The sequence below is a fragment of the Pelecanus crispus genome, chromosome 4 (assembly GCF_030463565.1).
Source record: "Pelecanus crispus isolate bPelCri1 chromosome 4, bPelCri1.pri, whole genome shotgun sequence".
In the NCBI taxonomy this organism is placed as follows: domain Eukaryota; kingdom Metazoa; phylum Chordata; class Aves; order Pelecaniformes; family Pelecanidae; genus Pelecanus; species Pelecanus crispus.
Genome location: NC_134646.1, coordinates 58523118 through 58548309, shown reverse-complemented (window position 1 = coordinate 58548309; position 25192 = coordinate 58523118). Strand labels below are relative to the sequence as shown.

At 37.1% G+C, this 25192-nt stretch overlaps 1 protein-coding gene across 1 annotated transcript; it reads right to left on the bottom strand.

The window, feature by feature from the left end:
• Positions 1 to 9662: 9662 nt before the first annotated feature.
• Positions 9663 to 22825, bottom strand: GABRG1 (gamma-aminobutyric acid type A receptor subunit gamma1). Its single transcript, XM_075709315.1, has 6 exons — positions 22698 to 22825; positions 19886 to 19968; positions 18472 to 18609; positions 18201 to 18353; positions 14851 to 15062; positions 9663 to 9941 (listed from the first exon to the last, which is right to left on the bottom strand). Exons 1-6 carry the CDS (start codon positions 22823 to 22825, stop codon positions 9663 to 9665), a joined length of 993 nt encoding a protein of 330 aa, XP_075565430.1.
• Positions 22826 to 25192: the final 2367 nt, after the last annotated feature.

Sequence of the window (25192 nt, the reverse complement as noted above, 5' to 3'; positions counted from 1 at the left end):
AATGGCTGATAAAGTGGAATTTTAGCTCCAGAGCTTTACTTCTGTGAGATAAGTGATATTCTATTTACATTACTATTTCAGGAAGGAAAGAGAGGTAAAGAAGAGAGGAAAGGAGGGGGGAAGGAAAAATTTTAAAGTAAAGGCATTGCTCTTCATCAGAGCAGTGTGCGAGACTATTTTCACCAGAATGACTATTATCATCAAGGTCCTAAAGAGAAAAGAATGTGTGGCATGTAGTAAATAAATAACATCAGAAAGTAAATAGCCAGGCACTATTTATTTTTTCACAGTGTAACCAATCAACGTCACAGCAGATACAGTAAAAACAATGCATTACAACTACTTTACAAAGCTCAGTGTTGAAACTCTCTTGATTCTTACCAGTTTAAGAGACATCAGAGCACAAACATCCAATCTGTTCATTTCACACGGAACACATGGTATTCAATGGTGGGTTTTTAAATTTATTTTTATTTTTTAAGACTATGGCTTTCAAAGTTTTACATTTAGAAGACTACAGGCTACATCTCAGAAACATCTGTATGAACCATGCACCAGGGTGCAAGCACATTCAATGCACAAGGACTAGTGAAACATTTATATGAAAATTCAATAGATATTAATATTCACAGTACAGTCATGAGCTATAAAACATATCCTTCAAACTACTGTCAGTCTTCTCCTGGCAAGAAGTTTCTGAGATTTTGTTTTTTCTAGAATTCCTTATAACCCAACTCCCTCCCATAATCTTACTTCAGAAATTCTTTTTTTAAAGCCTTGAGCAGCCAAGTCCCTTCTGATAATGAGTGCCACAAGCACCTCCTTTCTGAGCTTGTTAGTATTATTCCTGTCATCAGTCTCAAAGTCTCATCAGTCCTCAAATAAATACCAGCTTTAGCAGGTGATGTACTATTCTGCATGAGGTATAATGTGGTAAAAAAAAAAAAAAAAATCCACATAGGGTGAAATCCCTCCATTTGCTTTTATCTCTCCCCAGACCTCAAGAAAATAAAATTAAAAAAAAAAAAAAACCCTAAAAAAAAAAATCCCACAGGCAAGAGAGAACAAAAGGCTAAAAAATTCTAGCCTTGAACCATATTTGAACTTTCTGCAATATTCTATAGCAATCTAAACCTTACATTTATTTAAAACACTATCAGTGATGCCTAGTTACTTACTGGTGGAGTGCTTTAAACTGTAAGCTGAAGTGGTGATTTTTAGAAAGGACTAAACATTCACTATCTGAAAAGCAGGTCTTTTTCAGATGTCTTAAACTGCACATCAGAAAATGAGGCATCCAAAAACCAAGGGTATACTAAAAAGTGTAAAACTCTGAGTCGGTCTTTTACCATGGTAGCAATAGAGTTCTCAAAATAAAGAGCAGAATCCACCTACTCTGCAAATGCAATCACAGTAACCTCCTCAGTGCTGAAGAAATTTGCTTCTAGCTATATCTAAAAATCAGCTTTTCACCAGAGGGAATTTTCATGTTTACCTTCAGTGATATCAATGCCTATCTTCAACCAGAACATTTGGTTCTCCCTTTCTTCTTTAATAAAAAGGAGTTAAATTAAAAATTAATCCACAAGACCCATCAAATGGAGCCATAATTATTTTAAGCTTCTGAATCGCTTCTACATTCTAACTGTGCAAATCTAAATGGTTTTTTTTAGGACCTTTTTGATCACATTTAGAACATAAATTTTAGGGGGGGGGGGGGAAGCTTGTTAAAATGACTATCAGAACTTGATGTATATGTAAAAATTTTCAGATGTTGTTCTCCGGTGTACGTATGGATATATATACACATATGTCTTTGCCATTGCCAATATCATTTCTACCACACTCACAAAGTCTCAGCTGTATGGGATTTAGCCAAAAACCAAGAGCCAGTTTATCATCTCTGAAGTCTTCTGGTTCAGCCATGCTCATTAATAATGTTGTCAAATATTAAAATGATTATATCAATGTTTCATTCTAACCTGGGAGACAGACTATCAAAATGGAGAAGCAAATATCATTCAATTTAATACCTGAAAATGCTTTAGTTTTGGCATTGCACACAAAAGATTATGGTATTTTAAGAGAGACTGAAGAAGTCATGGCCAAATCACATTAAAAGCCTGTGAGGATACCTTGATGTTTCTAGGTAATTGAATGTAATAATGGATGAGTGGATACCAAGGCTATTGGAAGAGTACCAAATAACTGAGTAGGACTGTAAATATCAGCACACTTATAATAATAATATTAGCCCAGCTGAGGAGGTTTCTGGAAGGAAAACTGAAATGGAAGAATAAATTTGTATCAATATTGTGTATTTTATATATAATCCTTAGAAGCAGCACTGAGAATTACACAATTTATCTTAATGTTCCATATTTTTTTCCATTAGTTATCCACAAGGGCTTTAATAAATAATTTTAAAAGGAACATTGATGCACAATATTGCAACATTGTCCACTGCTGCCAAAACACAATCACATTAAATGCACAGTATGAATGTTCACTTAGGTAGTTAAAAATATCAGCATTTTTTAAAAACAGAATGAAAAAAAAAAAAAGATGCACTACTAAGGGGCAAACCGTGAATCACTGAAACACTATGTGAACTATAGATGCAGAGACAGAGACTTGCATTAAGTGTGTATTTGAATAATGGAACCTCAATATAATAAATACTGAGACATATATCAACAAGTGTTATTTTTGAAGGATAATTCTGTAAATTAAGTTTTTAGACCATTCATTGTAATTGTTTATAAAACTTCAAAGAAGGGGAATACAAATTATAGCAGTATTATTTATTTAATTGGAAAGAGAAATTAACAAGAGATATTAGATTTTTCAAGATAAGAATCATCATGAGATTGTCAGATTCTGATCCCTCAGTTTCATTTAAGGAAGTATTTATATTCTATAGCAATTTAAACTGTAAGTAAAGGTATCATAGCACTACCCTTCATGTTCAGACAAGAAGTCAAAACATTTACAGTGGACAACAGTGGGAAATACAAAAGACACTGTGAAGATACGCTACTGAGGAAGATTTTTTTCAAAAAAAATCATGAATTTTACATGAAATTAAATAAAGCGTGAACACAGATTGTATATTTACACCGGGCCTATGAATATGCAAATGTCCACACTTACCTATCTTGGAAAACCTGAGCCATAGTGCAAGACCCTTCACTGTTCCTGCTCCTATGCTCTCAGTAGGCAGAGGGACAAACATGACTTTGCCTGTTTAAAATGCCCATAACATGCTTTCTGCAGACTTTACAAGCCAGAAGATTCCTATTTACCTAAGGAGGAAACACAATTCAAGGGGAGATAGACTTCTTCAGTGAAATAATGACTCATCCTCACTTCCCACCCACAGGAGCTGGTTTTGGTTTTTGTTTTTAAATATTGAATTGGCAAAGGTAATATATCCTCTGCAGGGGCAGTATGGGCCATTGCTGTTAACAGTCTTCAACATTTTCAATTCTAAATGACAAAGCAATCTTAATGCTGCCCTACAGAGCCAGTCTGCCTCCTCAGCTGGATCAACTGAAAATCACTCTTCCAATGTTTGGTGGCAAGATATCTCATACCTGCAATGCCCAGAGAGGGAAACTTCAAGGGGAAACCTTTTCTTTTGAATTCAGCAAGGTTCAAACCATGAAGTGAAGCTTCATTCTGTGAAGCTAGAAACACACAGAAGAATTGCTTCCAACCTGAAAAACGTTTGAGTCTCAGGTAGGCATGCAGAGATGTATGGAAAAGCAGCTACTACAAAGATTTACAAAAGAGAAGTCTTATTACTACAAGCAGACTCCTGTCTTTCTTGATCCCATCAGCTACTGGGACTCAGGCCCTGTCGTCAGTAGCAAAACTCTCCTCATTTGCACGCGCCATACACCTACTCTTCTGAAACTCTTTTCTTGACTAAGAGAAGGGACTGAGAGGAAGAACAGGGTAGAACTGTTTACACGTCTTCTGTCTTACATCCCCCGTGGCTCTCCTCACACAGCTCAAGTAATGTTGATCTATCATAGGCAAACTTTGCAGCCAAAGCAAGATTTGTCACTGTGAAAGAGAATGAGATTCCCAGGAATTTTACAGACATTTTTTTTTTTCCTTAAAATGCCATGAGGCTTTTAAGATTTTTTGAAACAATATACTGCCAGTGGGCAACAAGACCCACCTATGGAAAAAAGGTCTAGACCCTTTAGCCTATTACAGTTTTAGCTAACCTATCTCCATGGGCTCTCTGAGGTTTCCTCTAAAACCTCTGTAATGCTCTAGCTTTCTCAGTGATATTTACTAGTAAATTACATGAATAGTTTAATATTCACTGTCTTCTCACTAGCATCATAACAGATCCAAAAGACAACTCAAAACCCACAATACTGAGCCCTGTGACAAGATTAAGACACTTCGAGGGCAATCAAAACGCTCCTTCTGTACCACACGGGGAATACCTCAGTGCCTTATAACAGGATAGTCACCTCAATGAAACCTCTCCAAAGATTAAACATTAAATGCAGGGATGCTTCTCCATTGTTCCGGAAGTCACAGCTCACATCCATCTCCTGAAGGGGAGCATGTACCCTGTGTCAAATTATAGTCTAGCAGGCAGAAATTTCCCTTCCTTTTAACCAGAAACTGTTACCAACCTCCCAGTGGTACACCGGCAATCCTAGTTCTTGCCTGACATGATCAAAATCCACCTTTCCCACTCCCTGAAGGAGAGAGGGACACAATGATTGAATGCAGTCTGGGTCAGGTTTCCATTCCCAAATGTTGAAGCCCTCAAGGGGACTAACAGTAGTGTAGGCACCTGGGTACTAGCTCTTTCCCAGTGTCTATTGTATAATTAATACCCAGTAATTTTAAAAATAATTTTATCATTAATAATAAAAGGAGAAAGAAGATAACCTTTTTCTGATTTAACCCAATTTCTGATCTTCTGTCTCACATTTCACCAGAATTGTCACTCAAGATAACTGTCCATTGCTCATTCAGTCTGATGTGCAGGAAATGCACAGTGGGTTCTTTTTAATTAAAAAAAAAAAAAAAAGATTTAGTTATGACGCAGAGAAATCAAGAGCATTATCACAAATACCATTGAGAAACCTATTAACTAAATATAGTCACTCAGATCCATGACACTGGATTCTGGAATCATTTCCCCCCATGACCTTTTCTCCCTCATCTTTCCTCCACACCAGCTTCCAGTGCAGATTCTCAGTGGAATGAAATATGCCCATCATAAGAAGCCATCCCTCTGCCTCCAGCTGCAAGCTCCCATCACCTATCTTGGACCAGAACAAATGCTCAGAGTCTTACATGTTCAGTCAGATGATCTCACCCGTCTGGTTGAAACATTAACTTACAAAAGAGTAAAATAAAGATAAATTTTCAGGTTTTGATTCATCTGGCAACATGGCTTTACAACTGCTATTGCTGGCACAGGTGAAGCAGAAGCAAGAGAAAACTGAAAAAGGAAGGAGAGATCTATTCCTTTCATTGACTTAAACCACTTGGGTAGCAAGCCCATGGTATGAACCAATGCAGAGGCTTTTTCTAAAGTTCAGAGAATATTCCAGCTCTCCTCATGAGTCAGTCTCCCGCACAGCATATTCATTGGGGCATGTGGATATTCACTGAGCTTTTTCAGAAACAGAAGTAGAGCAATTCTTTCTAATTCCTGGCCTTGTATTCTTTAGCTGAGGAATTCTACGTTAGTTTCTATTTTCTATATCTATTATAATGACCACAAAATACAGTATTACTTCACAAACATAAACAATCACATTTAATGTATAACTGAGTGAAACTACAATGAATAAAAAAAATTAATAACAATTATTTAAAAAAATTAAATCAGATGTATTTGCACTAATTCTCAGGTATTTAGAAACAGTAAACAGAAATGATGCCTGATGCAATTGAACAAAACGTATCTTTCTTTAGGCAAATAGATATTTAAATCCAGACTCCTCCTGTTGGGCTTTCAGTTGAAAGATCAAAGGGGTTCACAAATTACAAAGTACAGTTCATACATCAATTTTAAATAAATCTTTTACTACCATAGCAAACAAGCAACAGAAAATTATAAAGAACATGTTGGAGGTGATTCTCCTTCAAAGTCTTATGCAATCCTATGTCTCTGAATGTCAGAAAACTGGATAAGGTTAAAGCCTTTGAAGCACATCAACATGTGAATATAGAATACGTTACCCAGAGCTCATGCTTTGGTTGCACTGCCACTACATAAAACAGATTCATTCAGACACGGAAGACATGCACTGAAGATCAGTGAGGTACAATCATAGACAAAACCTTACCAAAAAATAACACACTGAGCTGTACTCACTACTAAAACAGAGGAGCAGTGAACAGTAATACAAATATACCATGGAAAATACTCTTTTTTTGAAAAATACACTTCAGGACGTGCCTAAGATAGGTGCAGTATAAAACAGTTTCCCCAGACTTTCACCTCTCTGCCTTTATGGAAATTTGTCCTCTTATGTCCCTCTCTTTCAGCGAGAAAACTTCTTACTGAAGAGGCTCTGGCTCATATCCTCAATGTTCAATCATTTGAGCTACTGAACACTCATTACTGAAATTAGTGCAAATTAAGCATGTATTAATGGCATTAATTCAGGATAGCATCACTCTTTATGACAGTACATAAGCACATGCTTTTCTGAATTCTGGTCTAATTACAGTACTGATTAGGAATAGGTTTAAGCATGTGCTTAAGCGGTAATGGTCAAAATAATATAACTCCAAATACTGTGATCCCAGCTATCAGTAAATGAACTTTTATCCAGGTAGGTTTGAAAAATGATTGCAGCATCGAAGGCCAAGTAATTATAGTCTGTTTCTTGCCATTTTTTTGAGTATCACTTAGATTTCTTGGAATCAAGTGTTTATATGCAGATTAGAAAGAAAACACATAGGACTAAAATAACACGTTTATTACATGCCATGTTACAGTTCGTTGCATTCCCATTTCTATTTGCGCTCACAGTACTATGGGAAACTTAAATTATTTCATCAGAAACAAATGAAGTACACAGAAAAGTTTGTCAATAGACAGAAGCAAGTGTATCCATAAGCCAAACAGTCATAACATTCAAGAGCTTTAATACTCCATTACATTGTTTCATAGAAATTAGAGATGAAAGACTTCTTATCCATCCCTTGCCAATTCAGGATGTTTTCTGTTCTCCAATTCAGTCACCAAAGGCTGATTGGCAACTGACAACCACATGAATAGAAAAAGCTAACTAGATGTGCCAGAGGAGAGCAAGCTGTGAAATCTGTATTTCCCTTTGTGAAGAGCCAAGTTCTTTCAAGTTCTTTTTGTTTAAAGGTAAATTAATGAAACTCAGGAGCTCACAAAATCTGGGCCTTTTATTGTATAGCAAGTAGACTGCTTTTCAAGTACACATCCAACATACTGCTGCTGAAGCCACCTTCATCCCTCCTACAGAGGAATGTGTTTAGTGTGCTGTGAAAAAACATCAAACTGCATTACAGAATTAAAACTGACACATTTCCATTGTATTGAACATTTTCTGAGACTGAGACTCTAAAGAAACAATAAATTATAGTAGATCAGTGTTGTTAATGATGTTGGATTTCTATACTCAGTCTCAGTCAGAAGAAGTTGGTGCTCAGAAAGGTCACACAACAAATAATGTCAGCCAAACCTCAACAGCAGGCTTTCAGATTCTCTCAACGACTTTCATATTTCATCAGCTAAACACTGAAATAAAGTTTGCATTAAAATGGGGTCTTCTCTGTCACACTTTCTTCTGGAATCATTGCACATAGTCTTGGATTCTCTATTAAACTTTGGGGCTGAATACTGCAGTAACTTTTCATCTGCAATGTCTATGGCATATCATATCTTATTATGTCTGGTACTGACTAGAATAAAAATGCATTAATCTTTTCTCATAAATTCAGAGGAGGGAGGACATTCAACAGAAATATTGGGGGGGGGGGGAGCATCATGTATCATTTTCTATTATTGGCCATTAATCATGTCTTTATCTCCAGTACTGAACAACCTTACCTACAGCCAAATGCTAATCCCATTAATCCTCTTTAAAGATCTGTAAGGTCTTCTGTGTAATTCTGACTTTTACTTAATGTGTATCTTAATTTTACAGTGATTTTTGCAAGCTCACTTGAGACCAGTTTCTTTTTGAGAAAGGAGGAAAGGCTGCACTTTTCCATAGTGAAGACAATGGATTTAAAAATAGAAATGAGATACTAAATGTTGCCAGCCAGCTCTAGTCAACACAGAGAAGTCAGTCCAGAAAGGCTACTGCTGAAGAATTGCTACCAAAGTGAACAGAAGCTCTGACCACAGAAAGGCTGGAGAACTGGTCCTATGATTTTGGGGGTATATATCCCATCTTGAAGAAGGCTCTGCAATGCATAAGGATTATTTTTACTTACCCCCTGCCCAGTAACAGGGCTTTTCCATTAGAAACAAATATCAAGGAGGTAATTACACAGCAATCTGTAACACAGGTTCAGTAAATCCATACCATTTGGCTTTGGCTCAGTGAGTATGCAGTAACAAGCGGCATCAACAAAAGTATACTGTATGCGAAGTGGAGCAGATCACACGCTACAGTCTTAGGGCTGGAGATTTAACACAGTGGGTTTGAATACAATGACTATAGCACTGTTACAGGTTTTCTAAACTCTGATGATATAAATTCTATTGAATGTAGAGTTATGACATTTTCTCTGGCCCTGAGTATGAATCAGACAAAGGAGAGGGGAATGGGGAGGATGTGAAGAGCATTATGCTTAATGGCCAGAATCTCAGTTAGCCAAAATCAGTCTGGTTTCCATGAAATGAGCAAGCAATGGCATCTGGGTAGGAATCTGTGAAAGTTGTAGACCTTTTGGAGAACTTTGAGGAACTCACAACAGTAAAGTAATGGCAGATGGAGCACAGACATAAATGTAATCAAAGGTTGAAAGCCAAAAGCCTGTATCAATGGTCAGGATAAGACAAGCTCAGAATTACCCTTGGGGTTTTTGTGATATAGGCTAATCTCTGCATTCTGTATAAATCTGAATGTGATTAATTATGACTTAATCACTCTTTTTAACATACTGCAGAGAACAAATGGCTGGCTGAAAAATAGAAATTTTCCATTTCAACTTTTTTAAATCAGGGATTAATAAAATCATCACATTATGGATGAAATGGATGAGAATACCTAATCCCACTTTATTAAGGCTTTCTTTGTAAAGGTGTAAGAGATGTTACAAAATTCATCTGCATTATCGTTTAGGATTAAAATTGAAAGCTTATGTAGAACTGTCCAGTTAAATAACACAACCTCTTGACTCTGCATTTTGTCAGAGCTGGACAAAAATATGTGTGTGTTCAGGCAAGTTAAATCTTAGGGATATTTACTTTTAAATTTTCTCTTCAAAATACTGATATCAGTTCTACAGTTGATCACAACAAGGAGACTATATCACCGTATTTCCTCTCATTGTTTCAAATTTTTAAAGCTTCCAAAAAATTTGAGTCATTTTGGACCAGCTCTAATCTTTGGCTGCTCACTGAAAAGCGTTAATGACTGTTCAATTAACATTTTTTTCTGAGTTTGTCAAACCTCTGAAATTTATAGATAAAGATAGCCAATCCAGTAAACAAGATTGAACAATGCAAAGGCAGTTGGAAAGAAAATTCGAGAATAGGAGTCAATTTTTGCAATACGGATGTGTATCCTTCCTTCTCTCCAGGATCCTGTGCGGCAGTCTTCAAAACAACAAAAGAAGCTAGCACAGTCTTTCCCTTCTAGGCACTCATATCCATAATCATCATCACGTTCAGGGAGATGATTAATATTATTAATTGGAATTAGTGTTGATCCAGGTCGAACAGCAATTGCAGGTGGTTTCTTAAGAAAAACAAAAAAGAAAAATATAGTTTTGCAGAGGTTTTTTATCCTCACATTAAATAATTCCGTAGGCTTTCCATAGCAAAGGCCGATATAAGTACATTCAGCACAATCTACAGAAATTCTAATATTAAACAGTTTGGGGAGCCTTGTGAATTATGAACTGCTGTATATAATTAGCTCATGCAGGCAAAGGATCATGAATGATTTTCACCTGCCACAGTAAAAACTAGGTTGTGCTGGGATTTGGGAATAGTGAATAATTAGTTACACAGACAGGGTTAGCTGATCCCATCTATACAACATAGACAAACATTCTGAAGTCAGTCACAGCTTAACAACTGGGTCACAAGCAAGTCCACAAGCAGGCTATAAGCATCACTACCAAGGGAATGATGGCTCTCCCATCATTTGGAACAAGACTGGATGTGTTTCTGGAGGCTACATTTTCACCAAAAAAAAAAAAGCTAATGGGATTAGTACAGCATCACTGCTGAAGTTTAAGAGACTGAGACACATAAGGCCAGGCTATGTCATCTAACCCTCTAATGTTAAATCCCTAAACAATATGCCCCAGCTTTAGAAACCAAGACATAAGACTCCTTAGAATGACATTCAAGTCAGTGAAACTGATTAATTCAGCTCTTAATTCTTGCTTTTACTTTCTATGGGCACAATTCAACCCTCTTGTAATCTCGTAAAAACTCAGTGTAATAGATGTTAAGGTTCATAAATCATTTTCATAGAAAAAATCTGGGTGCTTTATTGCCTAGTACATATACTGTTTGCTGTTCCCTTTCTTGTGACTTCTGCCTTTTCACCTTCCTTTTACTTACACTACCACAGCCTATCTTTCCCCCTTTTATTATTTTGTTTCCACACAGTTCTTCACTCTTCATCCTTGTTTTCCTGAATATTTCAAAATACATCCTCTTTCTCTATCTGTCCTTTTTTCTCTTTCTAAATCTCATCACCTTTTGAAACTATTCCATAATCCTCTTTCTTTCACCCCTCCCACCTTTGGCATCTCTTCTAAAATCTTCAGACTGAAGATAGAGGTTACATCAACACTACTCTTACATTGTCTTCTCTCTTTTCTACCATCTCCATATTTTGTCATGTAAGGAATAAATACAGCAGGAAAGGATGCGGTCAGAAGAACTAACTGGGCATTGAAGTGTAGAGAAGAATCTCTCCTAAACTATTGTACATGATAGGCAATGAAAAAAATACGGAAAAAATATGAAAAGCAGGAAGACACATCATTTAGATTCTTGTTTGTTTTAGTCCTGTTGTCCCACTTCCAGGGAACTACATTGGCCAGTACACAGATCTCTATACATTGTTAAGGAGCCACTCTGTTGTTGCAGGGACATTTCACCCTGTGTCCCAAGGGGTGACGTTGAAGCAGTGCAGTATCCACCACATTTTCGAATAGCTTTATTTAATAAGCGTCTTTACCAGAGGAAGTTTCACACAGACTGCTGTTTCAACACTTTTTAGACATGATGACCTAGGGAGCTAATTATCATCCTAAACGACCTCATTATTCTTTTCAGTTATGATAAAATACTGACAACACTAACAAACGGCAGTTGCATGCTTCTACCCTAATCTGAGGCATTACTAGCAGGGCTTATTTTTATAAAACATAAAAAGTAAGTTCAAATTTTTTTGGACTTACAAAATAATTATTTTGCTGAAGATACATAGGGAAAGATGCTTATTTCTGATTCACACCTAGTCGGGCTTTACAAGAATTTTCTGACTCTTGGTTCCACCAATGTAAGATTCATGGCATGATTTGTTTCTACTAATGGGGCAGAACAGGAATCCCCAACTCAGAAACACCATGGGAGGAGGAAAAAATAACAGTACTGCCTTTCTCACATCACCAGCACAGACTGAAGCTGGCCACTAAATTACAGGTTTGAAGAGGTTGCCTGAGAGAGGCAGATAGTGCCATCTTGTAGTCCTAACTACCTACAGAGGATACATAAAATGTGTGTAAGAAAGAGACAACATGAGGGAAAGGGGGGAAAAAAGACCAACACCTCACAAGAAAATAACTTATATCAATTGGCAGAGACTTAAAAAAAAAAAAAATTACATATAGATACAGTACTACATTCTAGTTGTTCGTACACATGCCTACTGATGTTGTAGATAAAACTCCACATATAGCGAGAAGCATTTATAATATACTCTGATAGGACCAAAACCAAATTATGCTGCATTAACACTAATACATGTACAAAAGAAAGCCATCATCTGTGGAGATCATAGCACAGGTGATGCATTCACTTCAAGTGAAACGATGATCAGAACAAGATCCACAACTAAGTTTAATCTTTCCTGCCCAAACTCGTTATCCTTACTAATGTGGATTTATATAAGCCAATTCACACTACCTTTCTTGAATGATGCCAGCACATATTTTGTGAGAGAAAGCTGCTGTAATCATTTGTAAAATCTCACCATTTTTTCACAATATCATTTATTGCACCTTCTTGGCATCAGTTCCTGGAATAATAAGCTTTTATTGCATTTTGCAATAGAAATAGAAGACCTATGCAAGGCAAGTTTTCCAAGGAAAAAACACCTGTAAAACAGAACTTTTCAGAAGGAATTAAACTGACTATTTTAATTAAATTGGTTTTTTGAGTTACATACCCATAACTACAAGACAAAAAGAATGAAGTCTTTGACAAAGATAAAGGGAAAAAAAGAAAGAAAAAATAAAAAAACCCCAGGATTTGTAATTGTACAACTTCCCATTAATTAATTGGATGGCTTCTTTAATTGTTCTATTTGGAACAAGAAATTTTATAGCTTTTTATGAAACATCACCAAAAAATCCTATTTATCAAATCAGAATCCTTGCATCTAAGTATATTAAATTTAATGCCCCCCTTTTTTTAGAGTAATCCCTTATCTATTATGATTTTATAGCTATAACGTGCCATAACATGTTTAAAGACTTCTGTGTGAAAAGATGGTTGTTTTTCAACTACTTAGAAATAAAAACCATGCTTTAAGAACACAGTAAAACACAACTGAACAGTGTTTTGAGTATTATATTGTTAATTTTAATCTTAGTCCAAACTCCAGCTATTTACTCAATAAGTGTCATCATTTGTCTGTCACCATCATTCTACATTTTAAATTGTCATATGCACTGAAAATCTCAAAGCATTGGGCACGAATGTCTGATGTGTGAACGGATTCTGGAAAGTCTCGTTACTCCATTCAATAGAGTATACTTGCAAACCACTTCAATGGCTTTTGATCTGCCAGCAGCTGACCTTTAATATCTTCCTGGTTTGAAAAAGCAGTATTTCCTCCCCTCTTCCTTTTTTCCTTGTTGTGCATGCTGAGAGCAGACCTATTTCAGCTCCCTGTTCCCTAACTGTTGTTAAGACCTCGTTTCAACAACAACCTAAAACTGAATCTGCTATGCTAACACTGGGAATACCCCCAAATTCTGCAGCCTCTGTTACCTTTTACCCTCATTGCTCAGCTGTGGCCCTTGCCAAAGCCTGTTTTCCATCCCTTCCATTGTGCCCACATTTGGTTTTTTGCACCAGGAGGTTTGAGGTTTCCTTTTTCCAGTTCTCTCAGCTGTGCTGGATTCCCTGAGGATCACAGAGATGTCCGACCAAGGCAGCACAGGGCAGTATTAATCCTTCACCACTAGTCTTGTCCTAAATACACGGCTGATCCACTCAGACCAGCTCACCATATGAAATGTAAAGGCTCTCATTCCCCTGGCATTAACCCAGCAGCGCATGGCCCCAATAAGACAGTCTCCCACAGCAGCGCTGCTCAAGATGCGTGCGCCAGCACTTTCTGACACTAGTCGCAGAATGGATACGGTTCATAACAGGATTTCTGCATTTCCATATCTGGGCTTCTGTAATTTCACTTCTGTTTGATCTTACACGGGTGGTATTCACCCTTCACCCAGAAAAGACAACTGATGCTATGATTCAGCTATGCTCCAGCTTCCTTTCATGAAATGATCTAGAAGGGGGCTTTAAACATTGTCCTTCCTCCTAATCTCTCCAAAAGACCATTACAATCAAGCCTCAGATATTAAGACTAGTGTTCCAATGAATAAGCTATGTAACGCCTTTACCTCAATGTTTTATTAGTTTAAAGATTAGCCTTAAATATTTGTACGGGCTTCCAACAACAGATTCTCTGGAAGATCGAGTATTCTTACTACATGAACAGAAAGCTTCTTAAAATTGAATAATACTTGTTCTTGGGATATGTGGGGATTCAAACCATAAAAACATCAACTTGTAAAAGCAGAAGGTTCATTTTACCAGAAATAAACATGGAAGTAAACTAAAAAATAAGAGTTAAAGTAGAATTTCTGAAGTGGAAGGGAGTCAGAATACTGACCAATAATAAGCACTTTTTCCTTTGCAAAATGAGCAAGGTAAGACACAAGTTAGGTGATGCAGACCCACACAAATGCTCATACCTTCAGTCCATTTACATTATCTCTACTGCTACAGTCTTATCTATGGGTCTTTGCCAGGTGCTGTTTTCAGAAGCACTGTGCCCAGACAGAACTGTCTCCATGGGCAGAACTACACAGGCAGCAGTAGAAGCACCACAGGCATGGGCATGGTATGGTAGCATGGAATATTATATTCAACCACCTTCTAGCTTAGGCTCATGTGTTCTCATTCACATATGAGTGGAATGATCTAAAACCTTTGTTCATTTACAGAAAATTAGTACAAGTCCCCAGCTATAAAAAAATTATAAAATAAATATCAGTGTTAATTATCTTTGAACATTAGACCTTCTACTTAAGAACTAGTCTCTCAAAATTAATGCTACAATAAAGACCATTCTGTATTTTTTTTTTTTCTTCTTGTTTGGCTAAACTTACTGATGGCTTAGATTTTGCCTTCTTTTCTTTTCCTTTGTCCCCTTTTCTGTTGCTGGTAAAGTAATGCAAGGTGCCATATTCCATCAAGGCAGCAAACACAAAAATGAAGCAAACTGAAACAAAAAGGTCCATTGCTGTCACATAGGAAACCTTTGGGAGTGACTTCCTAGCAATTGTACTCAACGTTGTCATGGTCAGCACTGTTGTAATGCCTGTTTGAGAAAGAAAGAAAAAAAGACAGGAAGAGGGAAGTGTAGAAGTAATCCAGTCATATTGCCACAAAAAAACTTCCTCAAATTAGCCCTTAATTCATTCATAAGGCATGCAGGAACTGAGCCTCAGCAGGGTTCACCACTGATCACACCCACACACATCGGTGCTATTGCAAGAAACCATCCCAGTGGATCCAGTGGCCACCATGGGATCATGAAGAAGGAAGGCAGCACATTTCACCTTCAGTTTACATCCCTCCCATTTTCAACACACACTGAATAAACAAAGGCATGGAGAAAGTTTGTGTAATTTTATAAATCTGTTATAGAATCCACACAGACAACAAATACAATAGGCAAACAGGTACAAAAAAGCACGCAAATTTTATAAACACAAAAAAAGTCTCTTGAAAGATTAAAAAAAAGGCTCTTGAAAGATTAAAATGTACAAAAGGAAACATTCAGAAAAAAAGGTATGTTATTTATCAATGATTTCAAACTTTCAGAAAACACAAGAAAAAGGAATAATGCTTTCAATTGTTTGCTTCTGACATGTAGCAGGTCAAACTAGATGACCTTCATGGCCTTCTGGTCTCATTCTAAGTTACTAGGCATTTTTTCAATACTGTGTCTTAAGTAATAGAAAATGTTTCCCTTGATTCACTTACGTACAAGTTAATTAAAAGAACAAGCTGGCCTTAATAGCATTGCGTTCAGAATATCAACTATACCACTCTTTACTGGTTTAACATTTAGAAGGTGTTAACACTTTCTTCTTATAGTTCATGTTTCAGGGAGATGCAAAACCTTTTTCATAGCAATCCAAAATTAAGATGTGACCATTCCTTTGGAGAGCAATACTTGAACACACAAATAATTTGTTATTTACATGATCAGGCTTATTGCAAAAAACTGTGTTACACCAGTCTAAGGTTGTCTATGGCTTTTAAATCAAAGCACAGAATCAGGGGTCACTATGGATTGATCCTGCAGCAGGAAAGCAGTAGTGATTTTGCAACAGATTTCCCAATGAAATTACATGCCTAAAAGGGCAAACAAATAACCACAGAGTTTTTCAAAAGTGCTTTGCTCCCACTAGATGCTTTTGAAAATTGATTAGGCATTTCTCTGCATAATTAAATATCTGAATACCTTGAATTATGTCAAACCTTTTGCTTTGGGAAACCACACTCTGCCAGGATCTCTCAACACACACAGTAGAAAAAGGCGCAAGCTTTTTCAGTGTACCAGACCCCAGCACAGCCTCCAGGTGGGAGGTGACACCCACCATTCCCCTTAGTGACTTCTGTTCAGTGAGGACAAAGGGAGACATGGACTTTCCCAGCCCTCTCCACTATCTGAAAGGCATACAGGGGGCTGGCACAGGGACAAAATCTTCCACAGCATCATGACTGCTTGCCACGGTGGACCTTGCTTAGTTTTGGCTTTTTTGTCTTAATTTCTCAGTCTTTTACTATAAATTAGTGTCTATTTGACTGGTATTCTTTTTCTTCTTCACCAGAACATCTCCATGTGAGAAAAGTCATCCTGCAATCTGTCAAATGATGGCTTCCGCATGTTCACACAAAAGGAACTCAGAGTTAACTGCAGGGAGCTGTAAATACTGTATTGCAGACCTTTGTAATACAACTCAAGTAGATGAAGGTTAGTACTGCTGAAGTGGGAGCATGAAAACTCTAGCTTAACCATGAGATCAAAGGCAAATTTGCTAGGTTCATGGCATAGAAAAAGTACTCCGTGAAAAGAACAAACTGGATACAGAACTAGCAGGATATCAATGCAACAGTTTTTCCTGTTATAGCTAGTGTCTTTCCAGACAGAACCCACAATGATGTCCAATGATTAGTCAGACAAAAAAAATCTTATAATAAATTTCTAAATCAAGATTTGAAACTCTCAAGAGACAGTTTCACTTATTTAATCAAGATTTTAGGCTTTCTTCACTAAACTTTGCAGTACTTTTAAATAGCATGAAGTTCAGATCCAAGACTCGGATTTTCTTCCCTTACCTTTTCATTAAGCTACTGAGCCATGCTCATTTTCACTTACTTTCTTTCTTGACTCATTAATCTTACAGGCTTGACTGCACAGTGGTCCAATTTCAGCGGGAAAGGCAGGGAGTTAAAGCCTGGACTCATCCTTCTGGTAGGAAATGCTCCTAGACCCTGGGAATAGTGTCTTCACAATCCTATAAGCTGTTGAGGAAAATTAACTCACATCTCTCACTTCCTAAGATGCACCCTCAGCTCTTGGTCTTTCCCCCACAATAGGTTATGCTGCTGTCACCGGTTTTACTAAAAGCATCTGTCACTGCTAAGCTCGAAGTTGCTAGTGTGCTTCCTGTGTGCTCCACACACCCCTGTCCATCCTGCTTTATGTGGGGACTACGACTCTTCTCCAAGGCAGCGCATGAATCCTAAACAGTCAAATATAGGAGACTGACACCACACTAAACAGGTCAGCCAAGGTGACACTAACACAGAATTATCTCTGTAGCAGAATTTGCAACACACTCCAGTACTGTTTGTAGTAAAAACAGGACAGTGAGACAGTTTTTGTGAGTTATAAGCTTAACTGCTTGAAGTGCAACTTTGATTGCAAATTTTCTGTCCTATCCCGGGCTTAAAAGAACAATGGAATCATTTCTGTTATTAAAAAAAACACCAACAATAAAAACACTCCCCTCCCCCAAAAAAAAACCAACCCCCCCCCCCCCCCAAAAAACAGATCTTTATGGCTTTTGCCTGTGTAGTAATGACATCCTTTGTTCCATGATGCTACGTGAAGTTTAATCATACTTGTCAGACATTGCCATTTTGCCATCCCTGGAGATTACACACAGAACATAAAGGAGAAAAAAAAAAATCTATGTGAACAATAGCAAATCCACAAGGCTTGGATCAGGATTTCCAGATTTTCATTCTCAACACTCCTTCCTTGAGCCCTGCTGTGCAACCACAGCAGGATCCTCCTACTGTTAATCTTGCAGTTCAAGAGAAAGAGTGACCAATGGTCACAATCTGGAGGAGAATAAACTGTGGTTAATTTACTCCCTGCTGCAGATTTGTATTCCTGGGGAGTACCAGACCCTTCAAGGTTGAAAAGAGACATTCTTACCCAGAGAAGTCCTTGCAGGAACCGCATCCTTATTGATCCAAAATGACACCCATGAAAGAACAACTGTGAGTATACAAGGAATGTATGTCTGAATAGTAAAATATCCCATACGTCTGCTGAGATCAAAGAAGATTGTCATAATAATATAATCACCTATCAATTAAAAAAAGAAAAACAATACTGACATGACATTGAAAATGGTTTTTAGTTGTGTCTTCATCTGTTAGTCTTGTTCTACATAGATATTACATGAAATAACACTTTGCCTTACCAGACAAGGTATGAGAAATTTCAGTTGTATTTCTTAACCCTACAAATGCAAACTGATACAATCTCCAGTATTTTGGATCTGCCACTTCAACAGAGGTTTTCTTCCATTTGTATTCAATTTCATTTCTGGGATATCCATCTAGAACAAAATAGAGCAAATCAAGTGTTCAGCCACGGTATATATCAAAGCATGTTTTGTGATGTCTGAAGTTGTTTACATAAAGTGGATCAGAGAGAAAGCCAATCTATAGTCCACCTGATACACTTAAAATTTAACCACAAAATACCTAGCCTCAGTTTTAAGCCCAGCTAAATGTATGATCAATCAAAAACTATGTAAATACAAATGTTTAGGAAGTATCTACACAATATTCTGGAACTCAGAGATGAAAATTTGGCTCAGAATCATCACTATGAATTAATACATAAATGTAATATACATGATCATTAACCGAGCATGAAGAACTTAAAAGGACAAACACTTATTAGTACATAATTTGATAAAATTCCTATTGACATTTATTGCAAATTTCTTTGTCTGTTATTCCCAGAATGGATTTTTGTTGCCTTATTCACTGTCCAGTACTTCAACCTTAAGGAAGTGCAACCCTCTTGATTTTCATGTGTCTCACATGTTGACCCACATTATCTTGCAGAAAGGCAGAAATTAACTTAAGCAAGACTCACTTGTGTGGCACAACTATTTAACCGATGGAGCTACCAAAGCTCATTTAGTTGGAAGTGCTCAAGAAGGAAGTACTAAATGAAAACATTAATTTAAAAAGAATCACTGAAGTTTGATTTCATTGCCTATTAAGTCTCACATTTAGGAATAAGTCGTTTAGCTGTGTTCAGGTGGTTTGGGTTTCTTTTGCCAGTAATAGCACAATTCCCTTAGGAACATTTTTTTTAATATAGTTTATATTAAAGAAATGAAACCCAAAAGTTGTGTTTCATGCTCACATAAATAAGTCCCACTGAAAGGAGAAGGACTTCTTACACTGATTAAGCATTTGCAGGAACAGGTTGAAGAAGACAGAACTTATTTTTCCTTTTAAGTATACCACATGGAACTAATTCAAAGCTGGCAAGTCTGGCAGGCATAGAAAATAAAGCTCTTCCAGGGCAATAGATTTCCATCAACTGGAATGGGCATTGTATCAGACTCCTAAGCAATATGATTATTTTTAAAGTTGCAACTAAATGAAATCCATGTAATTCAACTCATTCATTACTGCATTTAATAACGCATTAAAAATGCAACAAATCTAATCAAAACATAAACAGCTCAGTTCCTTCCTTCACTACAAGACTTTAAAAAGTAAACACTTGCTCTCTTGCTGCCAGAATTTAAGGAAATTTAAAGCCTGAATGTAAAGGGGGAAAAAAAAAAAAAAAAGTATTTTACCACCTACAGCTTGAAAACTCCAGTGGACAGGAGTGTTCATCCATAGGAAAGTTATGAAGCTGAAGATAACATTCAGCATTAATTGTCAACCTAATTAGAAAAGGAAGGAAAAAAAAAAGAAAACAGATTATATTCAAGCATCCAGACACTTCAGACAAGTAAGTAAAGAACATGAACAGAAATAAATTTTGCCAATTAATGGATGTTATGCATAGCCAACTGTGTATCTGTAAAAAACATCCAGCATCACCTCCAAAGAACAAAAACTTTCATATGCAACCTGAGGACCTGCATTGTTTCAGTTGGCATTTTGAGCCATTTAAAAATTTTCAATTGATTTGGGGGGATCTCTCAACTCTCTACCAGAAATAGGGGATAAAAGGGAGGGACTGAAGGCAGGGCAAGGAGGGGAGTTTATAATAGCAAATAAAGGAAACTGCTGAAGAACACATTTGTCAAGTCAAATTGCATTTGGCATCATTGTATCTGGTGGCTATATACACAAGAGAGAAAGTGCGGACACTCTTGGGCTTGCTCTATACTCATGGAAGCAGCTCTGGTGAAGACAGTAGTACTGATAGGAAAGAGCAGACTTGATATTTCTACTCATTTACTGTCTAAGGCATTCAAGTAATTCAGGCAGCTAAAATACATTTTTAAAGTAGTTTAGGACTCATAACAGTATCAGCTGAATCACTTGCTGCTTTTGAAAATACTATCACAGATTTCCAAAGACTTTCCAAGCAACAAATGCAAAACCCAGTTCTGATAACTTTCACTAGGAAGCTACAGTAAGGGGCTAGACTACAAACTGCCTTCTTTGCATTTAAAATAGCTCCTCCTTTGTTGGTAACACAGTGAAGAAAGCCAGAATGTCTTCTAAAATCAACGTTGAAAATTAGCATAATGCTTACATACTGGACTGTATGCAATACTTACATACTAGAAAAAAAGGGGAAAGGAAGATTCTGCTATGCGCTGCCAGAAAGCCCTATAAGTCTGTGAACAAAGTAGTTCTTCCACGCAAAGCATCACTAGGACCTTTCTTGAAATCTGTCCTGACCAAGGAAAAGTTTATAAGGGAAAGTGTATTTCTTGCCATATACTGGGGAGGGGGCTAGAAAAAGAAACCCCACATTTACAAGTAAAACACTTGCATCCTTCTGAAGATGCTTTACAGATTGCCAAAAACAGTATATGTATTTATTGCCTTTGTTTTCCATTTTCAACCTTTGGATAGTCAAATACTTAAAGAAAAAGAAAACAAAACCAGACTTTTATTAAAAGCCACACAGCTAGCTCTGGAATCACTGATGGGTGCACTGGACAGACCAAAGACTACCCTCAGAGGAGACTCGGTAAGTCTGACTAACAGAATCACCACATCTGCTCCCTCAAGTACCATTCGGGAAAGAGTGGTGGTAGAGGGGAGACTGTGAACCTGGAGTGCTGTCAGATCCTTCAATAACCAACATATGAACCTCTCAATGTTACTCCACCTTAGGCCACATTCAGGCCATATCCTCACCTACACAGATGCTCATACTCTAGCACAATAATTCTAACCTATTGCTCTTGGAGAGCTCACATGGTTTTTTTGGTTGCATTGTTTTGTTTCTTTGTTTTACTTAGACCCTGTTTAAAAGAAATTGTACATTGAAACTGAATGGACAATGGAAGGGTAAAGTCCAAGTATGATTCTAGAATTGTTAGATACAAAAAGAAAAAAAAATAGCATGTGAACAGAAGAGGGTCTCTAGAGATTTTTATAAGCAACAGCGTAATAAACTGTTTAAAACATGCTCTCGGAGATATTTGTATGCTCTCAAATGAAACATATTAAGAAAAAATTCAGTGAAGAGAATCCTTTTAAAAGATTCTAATTCTTCTTACTTCTGATACAGAAGACTTTTATAAATTGTTCATACAATACAGCTAGCCTGCATATGAAAACAGTGTAAATGACTGAAAAGAAAGTCATTAAAAGGTGCTCCTTTTTGTTTAAAATAAATAAATAAACCCTTAAGAGCAGAGTCAGATTTATGATATCCTCTGCATGGACTGCTTCTCAATCAGCTCCTAATTTATTGCAAGGTTTTTTAGGCATACTTAAAAAACAAAACTGAGAGATGATCCTGAGATGCTTTCTGTAGACTACAGCCTTCCAAGAACTGTTTGATAAGTGACTCCGTACAGATATAGATGGTAAGTTTAAAACCAGCCCAAGCATCCCCCCTTTGCCAAGAAGAATTATCACCAACTTGTTTGCTTATGCCTAATTTGGATGAACAGATTTGTTGATTTTCATAGCTTGCAAAGGTAAACATGTGAAGAAGTATATGCAGGACTGGGGCCTTAGCTTTAATCAAACTTCTTATGATTTTTATTTTCTGAAGCATTTCATCTTTTATTTACAGGACATAATTTGGTAGAAATTACATACTTAACTATTTAGAACAGAAAACAAAATTGCAAAACAATTTATGACTAGATCTGCAGTATGTCAGTTACAGACCACCACATCGTGCTACATGCTACATAACATCTTTTTCTTTAATCTTGCCTGTACCTAAATGAGATTAAAATTTGCTATCCCCTTCAATTGTCTTTATCCAGTTATCTAGGCAATGTATTTCAATGCCATTATTTTCATGTTTTTAATGATCAAAACATCTTTTTTTTTTTCTCCTTTAATAAACTCCTTGCAAACTCCTGTGGCCCACAACAAAGGAGATGCCAAGGATTTGACTTACATCCATTATTTTCATATTCTTGGTCATAACAGGGTTTTTTTTTCTACCCAGTTAATAAAAACCCACCTTAGAGTGTATAGCACTCTTCCATCACTCCAGATTCGAAGCAAACGATTTGGAGTTGTAATCCAGTGAGCATCAGATTTCCTTGAGTTCCGGAAGAAAGTGTCTGGAATCCAAATTTTTCCAACCATGTTGCTATTAAGCATAAGCACTTTCATTGAGCTGTTAAATTTTAGACGACTGTCATACCACGTCTGGGCAAAAATTATATCTATGGTGTATTCCTAAAAACAGAGAAACAACCATACCTATGTGTACATTTACCAAAGTCTGCAAGCCAAGAATTGTTAATTTATATATGTCTAAGGCCAGTTCTTCTATTTTATTTTGTATTACCATTTGCATAGCACACAGCAGCCTGTAACCCCAAACCGAGATATTACAGACTGATGAAAGACTTACACAGAGTTCTGTCTCTACCTCCTCTCCCTTGACACACATTGATTAGTTAAGGAAGAGGAGACATGATGGGAGCTTGCTGTAACTTGGAGGTCCCCGCACAGTGCAACCACCTCTGGGAGCCCTAGACAGAAATTTAAGGGCAACCTTAATACTTCAGGGCTAGACTATGTTTGTTAAGACAGAGATTCTACATCTTTTAAGAAGCAAACCAAATAAACTTCCTATATTTTCTCCCCAAACTTTACAACAAGCAATTTAAGATCCTTCAAGAAATTTCAGATTTTGAAAAAATCATGAATATGCTGGAAGTAAACATCACAGTTTGCAGAACTATCTGTTACCATCTGCCTCATACATCTACCCATATACACACAAAGGTATACATAATCATAATCAGGAAGGAAATTTCCCTAAAGGAATTCCACTTTACTTATTAAAGCCTCAGGAAAGTTTCTTTTGTGATAGAAAGTCAAATTCGTCAGACTTATGGCCAGAAAAGAAAGGTAAAAAATTAATTAATTAATTAATTAAAAGGAAAACCCACAGCCTTTTAATGAGACAATTCTTGACAGAGTAAACATTACAGATACAACAAAATATTGGTTTTCAAAGATTCCAGCCAGTTGTTCCTGCACTCCAGACAAAGGAGCAAAGCAGCAGCTTCTTGTCTGTTGTATTTGTCACAGCTCCAGACCACCATTCTGACCTTAAGGGCAACAGTCCCTCTACTTGATGGCAGATGTGATCTTTCTTGCACAGCTGCCCCATGAGGGCTCCAGTGAGCAACTCAGCAGCTCCTCTGCAGGGAAAAAGAGCTGGAGACCAGACTTAGACATTTTGTGTTGGCTGTTCACCTCTCAGTTACAGGATGAGTGGGCAGGTGGAAGAGAGAAGGAGACAGTGGTTCAAACTCTTGCTTGAGCCAAAGGAGTCAATACTAGTTTACTTGGCCAATAAAAATGCACAGTGCAGACAGTGAATTCTGGTTTTAAATAAAATAAAAGTGGAAGGCTTTGCTGGTTGGAGCAGGTGGTTTTGTTAATTTGACTTTTAAATAATCACAGCAGCCAACTGTATGAGTTACAGACTTCTCACTTATTTCTGCAACTGATACCACCCGTCTCCCAGGAAAGTTTGTGAAATTTGGCACTTCATCCTTGAGGATTCCAGGACTATCTGAATCTCTCTCAATTTTCCCACCTCTCCAGGTAGGAGAAGAACAGGTTCAGGAAAGAGAGATATGCAAGAGGGGGATTTGCCCTTGCTCTGTGATGTATGGCACCTGGACTGTGGTAACTCAGTGACTCTCAAATAATTATACGAATAACTAGTGTGTGAAGCAAACTGTGGAGGGACAGAGGGAACAAAAGGACTAATCAAAAATGCATTTTAGAGATTACTTTGCTCTAAAACTCTGCTTATTCCTTGTATTGCAAGGAACAGAATGCAATTCCTGCATTGCCATCAGGGGAAGATTCTGCAGGTCAAAACAAACCCTTGATTATTTTATTTCTGTAAACAATGTTCAAGACACCTGTGAAAATCCAGGGCCTATTTAACCTTAAAATTCAGCTTTCTGTGCTCATCTATAGTGGCTAAAACTGGAAAGAAAACTTGCCTTGCTGTAGTGTAAAAGAGAGCCTGAGGCAGTGCACCAGAAAAGTGGCTTAAATGGAACAGAATGAGTAAAGATTTACATGTTGCCTTTACAGTACAAACAGGAGAAAAAAAGAAGTCAGTGAGTGAAATCAACAGACACAACCAAATGTATGGAAAGAACAGACTGTCTGAGTTTGAAGGTGCTGCTCTAAGCAGCCACTTCACAGTAGCACTGCATTGTCTGAGAAAAAGAAATTTATCAAAGTGTCATTACAGTGAAATCCACCCAGAGCAAGAAAACTCGGGTTGCCACAGAATGCCAACCACCCTAACAAATTAAGATAAAGAAGGAAGAGTAGCTCACAGATTATTTTGAACACACAAAGCAAAGAAACAGCCTCAGTGGACCCAGATGATTGTATTCTCTTACCTTTCAGTATTAAATGTGTAAGTTTTTATCATACCCATGTATTACAGGAGTTGCTTAAAGAACTTTT

Excerpts from the sequence above, each read along its gene's own strand:
- GABRG1 (XM_075709315.1), bottom strand. The coding sequence starts at position 22,825 with ATGGTTGGAAAAATTTGGATTCCAGACACTTTCTTCCGGAACTCAAGG. Across the intron at positions 19,969-22,697 it reads AGAGTGCTATACACTCTAAG|GTTGACAATTAATGCTGAAT; the intron begins GTGGGTTTTTAT and ends TTTTCTAATTAG. Across the intron at positions 18,610-19,885 it reads TCCACTGGAGTTTTCAAGCT|ATGGATATCCCAGAAATGAA; the intron begins GTAGGTGGTAAA and ends ATTTTGTTCTAG.